The following is a 12650-nucleotide window of genomic DNA, read 5'->3' on the forward strand; positions in this document are numbered from 1 at the left end:
GATGAATTGAAGAGGAGATATATACGTTTCGTATAAGATCATCGTTCGATAGTTCTATTTTAGCAAAATAATTGAAGAGGAGATATATACGTTTCGTATAAGATCATCGTTCGATAGTTCTATTTTATGCATTTTGCTATTACGATACAAAACAAATTAGCATTCTTAATAGCATTAAAAAGCTATTAAAAAGTGTCCTTATCTGTTTTTTGTTCTTAGTACACTTTTTTCGTCACAGGTTTTAAGAAATGTTAGATGATAAAGCTATTGAAATGGACTATATATATTTGCTTTTATATATAGTAGTATTAATTTATTATAAAATACGTTTCAGATAAGTTAATGAAATTTGATGACTACATATTATTTATATTAAAAATAAGATAAGACTCATATTAACATACTGAAATAATATTGAAAATGAATATTATTGCGCCCGCATGGGCGTATCGCAGTTGACAATGGAGTGACAGATCTTGCTGCAATGAGCTTGTCGGACCGAAGTGTGGGGACCCATCAAGGCGACGTAATTGCCTTTTTTGCTGAAAAAGAATATTATTGGCGGAGGGAAGGATTATAGGCAAAGAATTGCAATATAAAATGTTGAAAGACTAGGGAAAAACATTAAGGAGTGGAAGATCACCTTCTACCATCAATCGTTGTTGTCGGAAGGTTGGTCTCTCTGACATCGAATTTGTGTCGAAACATAATTTTTTCAGTAAGCTGAATGAAATAGGCATTTTGACCGATGAACTCTTTAACAACTACTTTTTTAATTTTTAAATATTACTACCATGATCTGCCCATGTTGCGTGATAACAACTATTGTAAAATAAACTGCAATAATTAATTAATTACAGTTTAATTAGGTAGGATTATTTAATTAACTAATTAATTAAACCGCCGTTTCCCAAGTGATCCGCCAATTCGAAATGAAGACATATTCTAAACCCAAATTAGAAATTTAATTAATTAAGGTCGAGGACAGCTTTGTTTGGCTGACTGGTATTATAAATAAGTGGTTAATAGCCAAAAATTTAGTAATTAATAAGTAAACATATTAAAATATGTTAGCCGAGGATGACCATTTCCGACCGGCCATGCAACTGCAATGTTTATAAAAGTTAATACTACCATTAATTTTATTTGTGTTGATCAATAGAATTTTTATTTTGCTACTCATAATCTGCTTTTCCATTGGTTGGAGTAGGAAATATTAGTGCCAACGAATTACCCACCAAAAATATTGTAAACTTATAGGTTGAAATAAGAAAATATAGTTATATAATCGTAATAATAATTGAAATTTAAAACTAATTGATTTATTTAATAATTAAAAATTATTATTTTAAGTTCATTATAAAAACAAGTCAATCCGCATAACTAGAGGAGCTAGGTTTTAAAACTAATTGCTTTATTTAATCGAATTAATAATTAGATAATTACATTTAAAATATACGTAGTATACAATATTAATATAGGACGATAATAATAGACAATACTAAACTAAAATGATAAATCTATGGGTAACGAATCAAAAAACACTATCGAATTGTTTAATTTAGGTAGTATATATGCTCGGTGTGTGATTTAAAAGATGACATAAAGCTTTCTGCTCGGATTTCACACTTGATTAGTTGTTCCAAAAAGCACATTTCAATTATTTGTTTTTCTTTATTTAAAAAAAAACTAAATTAATGACGATTGTGCAATACTGAAGACGACACAATTTTAATAAAATATCAATATATAATACTATATTGATAAGTGGAAAAGTATAATTTGATGTCAAATAGTGCATTTAATATGGAGTATTGTTAATATGAGCGGACACAGGAAAGAGAGTCACGCGGACTAAATTCATACCAATTATATTCTCTAATCTGCTATTTTTACTTTAAAATTTGTGAAAATGATTTAAAATTGTCTTCGGTCCTTACCGAGTTCATAAGTCATGCCTCTTAATACCAAAATATAGAAAATTATCGAAACAATATAATGATGGGTAATGTGCGATAAAGTTGTAAGTTACTCCGTAATACAGAAACTGAAAAATAAAAATAAGGTAAATGTGCATAAGAGTACTCATTTGAAGATACACTACTATGACAAAGAGTGCACTTTGGGAGAAAATTATTTTATTTTTCCTTAATATTGTTTCTAAGATATGTTAAATGCTTGCAAGTTTACTTGAAATTTACAATTTCACCCTATTAAAAATACAGACTCTTTTTATTTTGATATATTTCATAAAAATATCCACTTCTATTTGTGATAACTTCTCATTGAACTTATATATTTCAATAATTTTCTACTTTCTACTTGCCTCATATTTTATCAATTCTGCACCTATCATTTTAGATATATATCTCTATTCATGTGAGATGGAGAGTGATGGGGTGCGTACTAAACAAGCCCGACAGCAATGACGGCCCATCAGCCCAAAGCCCAAGGAAGAGTATGAGTTCGGCATTACCAAAGAGTTCGGCCTCAGCCTACAGCTCGGTAAAAGCCGACCAATCAAGCTCTGCGAGTTCGGCATTACCAAAGAGTTCGGCCTCAGCCTACAGCTCGGTAAAAGCCAACCAAGCTCTGCTCTCAGGTCGGCATCAAGCTCTACTCTCAGATCGGCAACCAAAGCAGTTCGGTCTCAGTTTTCGACCGAACAAGGAGTTAGTGGACCCATGCAGGATTTCCACAACTTCCAACACACCCACTACCACGTGGCGTCAACTCAGGCCACGATCTTAGGCCATGACCTACACGACCTCCACGACCTAGAGTGATGATGTAAGCCACGATCTTAGTTCAATGTATAAATAGAACTTAGATCTGATAGAAAGGGGTGAGAAGCTCTCTAGAGAAAAATACCATATAGCAAGTCTGTGTTGTAAGCTGTAATTCCAGATCAAGCAATACAAACCTGCCCCCATTTCTCCCCGTGGACGTAGATTTACCTCAGTAAATCGAACCACGTAAAATTCTCTGTGTCGTGATCTGTATTTTCCTGCATTTACTAACATCAACAATTCGCGGACTCATCACTGGCGCCGTCTGTGGGAAGCAGAGAACCAAATTTGTGATAAAGCGAATTTTTGACCATTTTTTCAACCCAAAAAATGCATACCAGATCGCAGAGTACCCGTATTCCTGCCCGTGAGAACCAGGAGGAAGCCAATCCACCCCATAGGTCTGGAAAACAGCCTAGGGATAAATCCACCACCAGTTCTCATGGCGGAGGAACAAGCCGCTCCAAAAGCCGTCACACCGAGTCTTCCCAGCAGCCCGATTTGAACGAGGCTGTCAAGCTGTTTTTGGCTGAAAAGCAGGAGGAATTCTTAACCTTCCTGCAGAGAAGCCAAAAGCAGCCGGAGGCGAAAACGGCGGATTCTCCCTCTCCCTCCATACGAGACAGTCACTACCGCAGTAGTGTCATGTCTTCCAGAAGAAAGAATCCTCGGTACCGGAATCACAGGAGAACTCCATCTCCTCCATACCGAAGAAATGTCGGGTTCGCCATGTACGGAGCATTGAGGACTCCGTTCTCGGACGATATTACCCGAACTTCCCTACCACAGAACTACCGAACTCCGTCGATAACCTATGACGGACTCGTGGATCCTCATGATTTCTTGGGACGCTATCAATATAACATGGCGAACCAGGGTCTCAACGAGGTCCACATGTGCAAGCTGTTTCCCGAACTGCTTATCGGGAACGCAAGAAGGTGGTTCGATAGCCTCCCCCAAGGCAGCATTAGATCCTACCGAGATCTAATGGATGCTTTCCACAGGAGGTTCTTTCAGAAAGCGGAAGCCCGGATTACTTCGGCTCAGCTGCTTTCTATACGTCAAGGTCGCGACGAAAAGATCAGCGACTTCCTGACGAGATTCCATAAGGAATGCCTACAAGTAGATAATCTCAATGATCTACTTGTCATTTCGGCATTCCAAAATGGAATCCTGCCCGGAGCTCTCTACAGAAAGCTCGTGGAATGCAGTCCGCAAACAGCTCAAGAGATGTGGGACATTGCGGACAAGTTTTCTCGTGCCGATGAGGCAGACCGTCGAAAACGGTCTTTAGACAGCTCATCTAGAGAAGACAAAAAGAAGCCCGATCATAGCGATCAGAGGCTTCCTCGCCGAACACCTTCCCCACCAAAGGAGAGATAGCGGTCATCCGAGGTGATCGAAAAAAGAGCAAGTGTGTTCGCAGATTGCGCTTAAAAGTGCCGAGCAATCAGTTCGGCACCATCAAGCATAGCAATCACAGCAGCCGGAGTCAGAGGCAGGCGGAATGACCGAAGTCACACCGGAGCCGAACTCGATGGTGTACGGCACTGAAGCCGTGATTCCGGTTTAGATTGGCATACCCAGTCCCCGAACTCAATTTCTCCTCAGAAATGAATGGTGACGGACTGAGAGCCGAACTAGATCTTGCCGAAGAAAGAAGAGAATTGGCCTGCATAAAAGCAGCCAAGTACAAGGAGCAAGTAGCCCGGTATTACAACCAAAGGGTGAAGAAGCTGCAATTTCAAGTGGGAGATCTCGTCTTGAGAAACAACGAAGTAAGCCGAGCAGAAAAGCTGGGCGAACTCGAACCCACATGGGAAGGTCCATATCAGGTGTCAGAAGTCCTCGGCAAAGGGTCTTACAAATTGACTCACGTGTCAAGAGCACAAGTACCCCGAACATGGTACGTTTCCAACCTCAAAAAGTTCCATTTGTAAGAGACAGTCCGGTCAATGTGCTTTCTTTGGTTTGCTTGGTCTTTATTTGTCTCTGTGCGTTTTGTCTGTGTGTTTTGTCTGTTTCGGTGCGTGTCGTCTCTTACAAATGTTACTGAGGTATCTTGTTCTTCGAAGGCTGATCCCCTTCTTAGAACATATATAAGCCAACGATTGTGAGTCAAAGCTTCTACAGAAGATACAAGACCACAATTCAGCTTAAACAAGCAGTTCGTCTGAAACGAGCTGCAACAAGCCAACGATTGTGAGTCAAAGCTTCTACAGAAGATACAAGACCACAATTCAGCTTAAACAAGCAGTTCGTCTGAAACGAGCTGCAATAAGCCAACGATTGTGAAGTCCAAGCTTCTAAAGAGGATACAAGACCACAATTCGGCTTAAAAATCAAGCACTTCGTCTGAAACGAACTGCAACGAAAGTCCGATTCTCGCGATAAAACTTGCCTGAATTAGGACAAGGGAAAGTCCGATCCACGCGATAAACCTCGCCGAATTAGGACGACCAAGTTCGGTCAAAGAAGTTTACCTCATAAGACCGAGGACGACCATGTCTAGTCAAAGAGGTTTACTGCATAAGACCACTTCGGTTAACTGGGAAAGTCCGATCCACGCGATAAAACTCGCCGAATTAGGACAAGGGAAAGTTCAATCCCGGCGACAAAAATCGCCAAATTAGAACACAAGACGAGTCCGGTCAAAGATGTTTATTTCATCAGACCAAAGACGAGTCCGGTCAAAGATGTTTATTTCATCAGACCAAAGACGAGTCCGGTCAAAGATATTTATTTCATCAGACCAAAGACGAGTCCGGTCAAAGATGTTTATTTCATCAGACCAAAGACGAGTCCGGTCAAAGATATTTATTTCATCAGACCAAAGACGAGTCCGGTCAAAGATGTTTATTTCATCAGACCAAAGACGAGTCCGGTCAAAGATATTTATTTCATCAGACCAAAGACGAGTCCGGTCAAAGATGTTTATTTCATCAGACCAAAGACGAGTCCGGTCAAAGATGTTTATTTCATCAGACCAAAGACAAGTCCGGTCAAAGAAGTCTACTTCATAAGACCGAGGACAAGTACGATGAAATTTTTTCGCTAAGCTGTAAATACAGAGTGTTAGAAGCGAAAACAAAAACAAAATTTCATTTTCAAATCTTGTTCGGCACACAACTCCGCTACCCTACAAGATGGCGTTACGCTATTACAAAGGACTATTCTACTGTCCAGGGTTGCTAAAGTTGAGCCATCTATTCACAAAATCCTCGTGAAGCTGAGTTCGGGCGTTCCAGGCAGCTGCAGAATAAGCAGGTCGACGAGATGCTCTAATCGACCTGCCACCTCTTCTCTGAGCCCGGGAAGCCCTAGCACCTCGGCGGCGAAGAGTCTCTTCACGAAGCATTTGCCGATCTTGCTCACTCATAACCACAGCTCCTCTGCGAACTTCAGTCCGTCCTCGACTTGACGTCTCCGGTTGTCCCTGAGTTCGTTGCTGACTTGGAGTAGGGTTTTGAGCAAGTGAATCAGAGGTTTGAGCTGGAGTACTAGCATCTGTTGGCGGGAAATGCCGGAGGAATCTCTCAATTGAGGGACGCCGGGCAAGAACTATGTCGTACCGAGAGGCCCAGCGCCGCAATGATGTCACGACTTGTTGGCAAGCCGAGCTCTCCAGCGCATTGTTCCTCCGAAGTACATTATATTCCTCCCACAGTTCGTCAACTCGACTCTGAACATCTGATATGGTCATTCCCCCGCGCACACGGATGTAATCCTCGTACGCAGTCCTCTCAGCAATGGTCGTATTCAGCTCGGCCTCCAGATCATTCTTATCGGACTCTAAGTCCTTATTATCGGCATCCAGCTTCACTAAACGAGCCAGAAGCTCGTCATTCTTCGTCTGATCGGCTATAGCTCTTTTCTCAGCTTCGTCTAAAGCCGAAGAGTACAGCCGTTTCCAGTGAAGTATCTCCATCTCCTTGAGTACAAAGCAGCTATATTAGTTCGGCAGCTGTACCGAGCAGATAGTAAAAAACAACAGGAATAAAGGCGAGTACGAAAAGCTATACGAAGACAAGTGTAGAGAATTCTTCATTCACAAGGAAAATTTTTTACACTAAGAGGGCTTCAAGGCCACCGTACAAGGAAGAAACTAGACTAAGAGAAGGGAGACGAAATCATACTCCGCCAGCTTCGTCTCCGGCTCCTTGGTCTGGTTCAGCTTCTTTCTCCTGAGCTACCTCAGCCTCGGCCTCGCATCCTGCCGGCCTCGCCTCCGCCTCCTGATCGGCTTCCTTCTCCGGATGCCCGGCCCGCTCGACTTCGGCCTCCAGCTCCAGCGGCTCGGCCTCACCCTCTCCGTTGTAAGTCGAAGCGGGTGAAACGGGTCCCACGGAGGCAAAGATAGCCTCCAGGTTCTCGTCCCGATCAGCTCGACAACTCCGGACTCGGTCTGCAGAAAGCAGGACCGAGGATGAAGCGAGCTCCTCAAGGAGCGGCAGATTCTGAAGCCGAGCTGCTATCTCTCGGCTGTACAGAGGCAGCACGACGTCGGCCCCCTGCTCGCCCTTATCGGCAATTAGCCTTACCAGACTACCGACAAAAGCCGAGAACTGGCTGCTCAAAAAGAGTTTCTCCGTGTAAACACGGAGAGCCTCCCCCTGGGCAACCACGGCGGCAGCATCACTCCGTTTCGTCTGCTCTCGCTGGATGACGAGCTGGTTTTTGGCAAACTGAGCTTCATCCTGGGCCGAAATCCTAGCAGCTCTGGCTTTCCCAAAGTTTGCCTCGGCCTGCTCGGCCCGGTGACAAGCAGCCGCCAATTTCCTCTGCATCTCAGCATAGTCGTTGGACGCTTTGGAGAGTTCGACGGCGACGAGCTTGGAGAGCATATCGTTCCTCTGAAAATGGATAAGGAAAAAAGTCAACAGAGGGCACCAAAAATACAGGACAGAAGCCAAGCCAAAGAATCAAGAAGACAATTCACCTCGGCGAAGTCCGTGGGCCATAAAAATGGCTCACAGATATGCTCCGAAGGAGGCGCCAAGACCACGTCTTTCTCTGGCGCTCTCGGGGGCTTCTGGGTCTTCCCCTTCCTACTTGCCGAAGTCGACTCCGGCTTCTTTGGACCCGAAGAGGTCTTTTGCCTTTTCGGATTCTTCTCGGCATCAGGCGCCGAGCTGGTAGCCTTCTCTTTCTCCGGCTCCTCAAGCCCGGAGGACTTTCGGATAGCCTTATTCAGCATGTACACTGCCAAAAAGCAAGAAAGCAAGGTTAGTTTTCGCCGCTAAAGCAGTAAAGCATAAAAGAGAAATCCTCACCCTCGGCCTCTTCGTCCGAAGACGAGATATTGAACACGAGGTCGCCCTTGACGAGCTCAGTTTCCGAATACTGTTTCCTAATCATAGGAATCTTATTGAGCTCGCCCTCGAGCTCGGCCAACGGTTCTAACCGAGGATGGGGAATCACGGACTTCGGCCTTCTCCAAGGAAAGCCCGGAGCCGAAGTCCTATTATAAAAAAAGAAACGGTTTTGCCATTTCGGCCACTTGGTTTTGCAGAAGGCCCTAAAAGGCTGTAAGGGGATCAAGTAAAACCAAGATCCCTTCCTTTTAAACTGGAAAAAATTAAGGATTGCCCTCAGAGACAGATCCTTATTTAGCCTACGCAGTTCGGCAGCAAAAGCCGATAAGTGCCTCCAAGAGTTCGGAGTCACCTGACCTAAAGGGAGTTGAAAAAAATCAAGAAGCTCTACAAAAGGTGGGGGAAGAGGGAAACGAAGCCCGCATTCTAAGCAGGCTTCGTAAACGGTGGCATAACCCTCCGGCGGGTCGTTAGCCCTATGATCATCGTCGGGAACCACCGCCTTCCCCCCGGGAAGAAGATATTTTTCGTGTAGAGATATCACGGTGTCCTTACTCAAGACGCTGTGAAAGTGCTCTACGGTCTTCTCCCCGGATTCTTTCCGGCTAGGAGACCCCTTATCCCCTTTCCTACCGCTACCCGACTCCGAAGAAGAAGAAGACATTTTTCTTACTTTTTGAAGGTGAAGAAAGTCTGAAGAAGTTCTTGAAAACGGAGAGAGAATTTTCGCAAAGGAGATAGAGTGCAGAAGAAGCAGTCGCAAAAGTGCTTCAATGATGAAGAAGGGAGGTATTTATCAGATTCGGCGAAGATTTCAAAATCGTCGCACCGTTTCGAATCCCACCTTTTCAGGATTCAACGGCCGGATTTTACTGTCGCATTTAATGCAGCCACATGCAAGGCACGTCCCCTGACGTCAGCCTCCCCCGTACCTTTATCCAGAATGCCGAAGTGACTCGCTTCGCCGAAGTGATTCACTTCGTCTTTCGGGGGGGGTAGTGATGGGGTGCGTACTAAACAAGCCCGACAGCAATGACGGCCCATCAGCCCAAAGCCCAAGGAAGAGTATGAGTTCGGCATTACCAAAGAGTTCGGCCTCAGCCTACAGCTCGGTAAAAGCCGACCAATCAAGCTCTGCGAGTTCGGCATTACCAAAGAGTTCGGCCTCAGCCTACAGCTCGGTAAAAGCCAACCAAGCTCTGCTCTCAGGTCGGCATCAAGCTCTACTCTCAGATCGGCAACCAAAGCAGTTCGGTCTCAGTTTTCGACCGAACAAGGAGTTAGTGGACCCATGCAGGATTTCCACAACTTCCAACACACCCACTACCACGTGGCGTCAACTCAGGCCACGATCTTAGGCCATGACCTACACGACCTCCACGACCTAGAGTGATGATGTAAGCCACGATCTTAGTTCAATGTATAAATAGAACTTAGATCTGATAGAAAGGGGTGAGAAGCTCTCTAGAGAAAAATACCATATAGCAAGTCTGTGTTGTAAGCTGTAATTCCAGATCAAGCAATACAAACCTGCCCCCATTTCTCCCCGTGGACGTAGATTTACCTCAGTAAATCGAACCACGTAAAATTCTCTGTGTCGTGATCTGTATTTTCCTGCATTTACTAACATCAACAATTCGCGGACTCATCAGAGAGAGTACTAACTTTCATCTAAAGTCGGGTCCAATTAAAGTACTTATATTAACCCATAGATTTAGGTTGAAACTAACCTTAGTAATTGTCCCATCTTAGACCTAGTCAAAAAAGTAATCACCGACTTGCATCACACATTAAAAACGATTAAATGAATTAATTCAAAAATTAAACCAAAAGGAATGATGATTTGGTAAGAGTTAGTGAAAACCTTGGTTCCCCTCATGTGAAATGTGAACACTTACACTTATTTTTGACCCATTTCTTTCTTTTTCCCAACTTTCTTAGTCACACTTATTTAAGATAAAAGTTTATTTCCAACTTTATAACTATTCATAGACAATGCATTCTCGAAAATATAAAAAATCCAAAGCTCTTACACTAAGCCAGATGTCTCTCTATAGTATCTAGTTTGTAACACCCCCCTTCTCTCCATGCATTACATTACACCTCCGCCCCCTTTATATATATACCACCACCACTTTCCTTCTTCCCTCACAATAATTATATCCCTCTCTTTCTCTCTCTAAAAACTCATAAACATGGTGGTGTTATCTCAGCCGATCGTCGACGGCAATCTCGCTCAGATCAAGACATGCAAGGCGGCGGGGGATTCCCTCGCTATCCCCGCCGTCGACCTGTCCCAATTCGGCGCCAAAACCCTCATTGTCGAAGCCTGCAAAGAGCTGGGTTTCTTCAAAGTGATCAACCACAGAATCTCCGTGGATTTCCTCACCAAATTGGAAGGCGAAGCCATGAAATTCTTCCAATTGCCGCCGCAGGAGAAGGCCAAATCCGGCCCCCCAAACCCCTTCGGCTACGGCAGCAAGGTCATCGGCCCCAACGGCGACGTCGGCTGGGTCGAGTACCTCCTCTTCTCCACCAACCCCGACCTCGCCTCCCGCAACCCTAACTCCGCCGCGCCGGGGATCTCCCAATCGCTACGGTAATTCACTAATTCATCACTCAATTTCCGAAATTCGCTATTGCATGGAGGCGATCGAGGGTTTAATTTGGGGGAATCGATGCAATTAATCGCAGGGAGATGGCGAACGAGTATGTATCGGCGGTTCGGGAAATGACGTGCGAGGTTCTAGAGATGATCGCGGAGGAAATGGAGATGGAGACGAGGCAAGCGCTGAGCCGCCTGATCAGCGACGAGAAGAGCGATTCGTGCTTCCGGATGAACCACTACCCGGCCTGCCCGGAGCTGCAGGCATTGAGCGGCCGGAGCCTCATCGGCTTCGGCGAACACACCGACCCGCAAATAATATCCGTTTTGAGATCCAACAATGCATCGGGCCTCCAAATCCGAAACGCAGACGCCACGTGGCACTCCGTCCCACCTGACCCCACCACCTTTTTCTTCCTCGTTGGCGATTCACTGCAGGTACTGCACTAGAGATCATGTTTATTCTTAGATCGAATATAGAAAATTGATTTAGTTAATTAAATTGAAATTGTAGGTGATGAGCAACGGGAGGCTAAAGAGCGTGAAGCATAGAGTGTTGGCGGACAGTATGAAATCGAGGGTGTCGATGATATACTTCGGAGGGCCGCCGTTGACGGAGAGGATAGCGCCGGTAAAGGGAGTGATGGAGGAAGGGGAGGAGAGTTTGTATAAGGAATTCACATGGTCTGAATACAAGAAGTCAGCCTACAAGACAAGGTTGGGTGACAATAGGTTGAGCTTTTTTGAGAAGTCTGCTCTTGCTGACCAATAGATCTTTTCTTTCTCTTTCTTTAATTTTTTTTTTCTTTTGTAGTAATAGTAGTAGGGTAGTTAATATATGGTGTAGTGAGTCAAAACCTGGGAATCCCAAGGTTGGTTGACTGGGGCAAAAGTGGAGATTAGGAGATAGGATCTTTCTTTTTTTTTTTTTCCATTTTGAATTTTGTAAGAGTTTCATTTCATCACCTAACTTCTCGTTTTGTGTTTAATAGTAACAACCATCCTCTTTTTGGGAGTTGGATCCCCTGCAGTGTGCACCTCACAACATAATTTTTTAATAATAAAAAAAAAAATATTTTTTTATTGTGGTGTGAGGTGCACAGCACTGCTGTGCACCGCAGGGGATCCAACTCCCTCTTTTTGAGCAGTTCTGCTGCTGGTGTATTAATTGAGGAATTGTCATAGTATATGTCATCTCTGCTTGAAAAAACTAAGAGCAATTAATGGTCGTAACGCCTTTAATGTGGCCGCTATCCAGTTCGGTGGGCCACTTAGGTCATCCACAACGCTGATCCTATACCGTTCCTTAAACCACTATTTGAGGGCCCCACTGTACTTTTTTACTCCATTCCTTAACTAAGGAACGGAACCTGCAACCCTTCGTTCCTTAACCGTTCCTTAACCGTTCCTTAAATTACTATTCATTCAATTTCATTTTTTTTTATTTCCAACCCAATTCAATTTAAATAAACACACTTTAATAAAAAACAAACACACATTATTAAAAAACACACAACATTAAAAAAAAATTCAACTTAAACTTAAAAAAAATAAAAAAAAGCACACAATTAAAATCCTAAAAACATAAAAAACACAAAATAAAAAACACACTCGCGGTAATATGACCGTTTAAAAAAAATTATAAAAATATATTTTTAAAAAAAAAATTAATTATTGCGCCATCGCTGACGTGTCCCACTCGCGGGCCGGCGAGTGGGAAGCACGCACGAAGCGGGGAGCGCCACGTCGCCCGAGCGCGTGGCGGCACAAGCCGTGCCGCGTTCCGTGCCGTCGGCACGCGGAACGGAATGGGAACGGAATGGGAGCGGAACGGTGCGCCGCAACGCGTTCCACGGCGAAACCGTTCCGGCGGAACGGCACGCGGAACGCCGGCGGCACGCGTTGCGGGTGCCCTTATAAACCATAATAATAATAGTATTA

General features: G+C 44.1%; 1 protein-coding gene across 1 annotated transcript; it reads left to right on the plus strand.

Annotated features, from left to right (window-relative positions):
* Positions 1-10217: 10217 nt before the first annotated feature.
* LOC121811644 (gibberellin 2-beta-dioxygenase-like) lies at positions 10218-11739 on the plus strand. The gene is made up of 3 exons (XM_042212528.1): positions 10218-10703; positions 10799-11147; positions 11224-11739. The coding sequence occupies exons 1-3, from the start codon at positions 10300-10302 to the stop codon at positions 11479-11481; spliced, it is 1011 nt and encodes a 336-aa protein (XP_042068462.1). The 5' UTR covers positions 10218-10299; the 3' UTR covers positions 11482-11739.
* The last annotated feature ends 911 nt before the right edge of the window (positions 11740-12650 follow it).

Source organism: Salvia splendens, chromosome 7 (genome assembly GCF_004379255.2).
Source record: "Salvia splendens isolate huo1 chromosome 7, SspV2, whole genome shotgun sequence".
Lineage (NCBI taxonomy): Eukaryota > Viridiplantae > Streptophyta > Magnoliopsida > Lamiales > Lamiaceae > Salvia > Salvia splendens.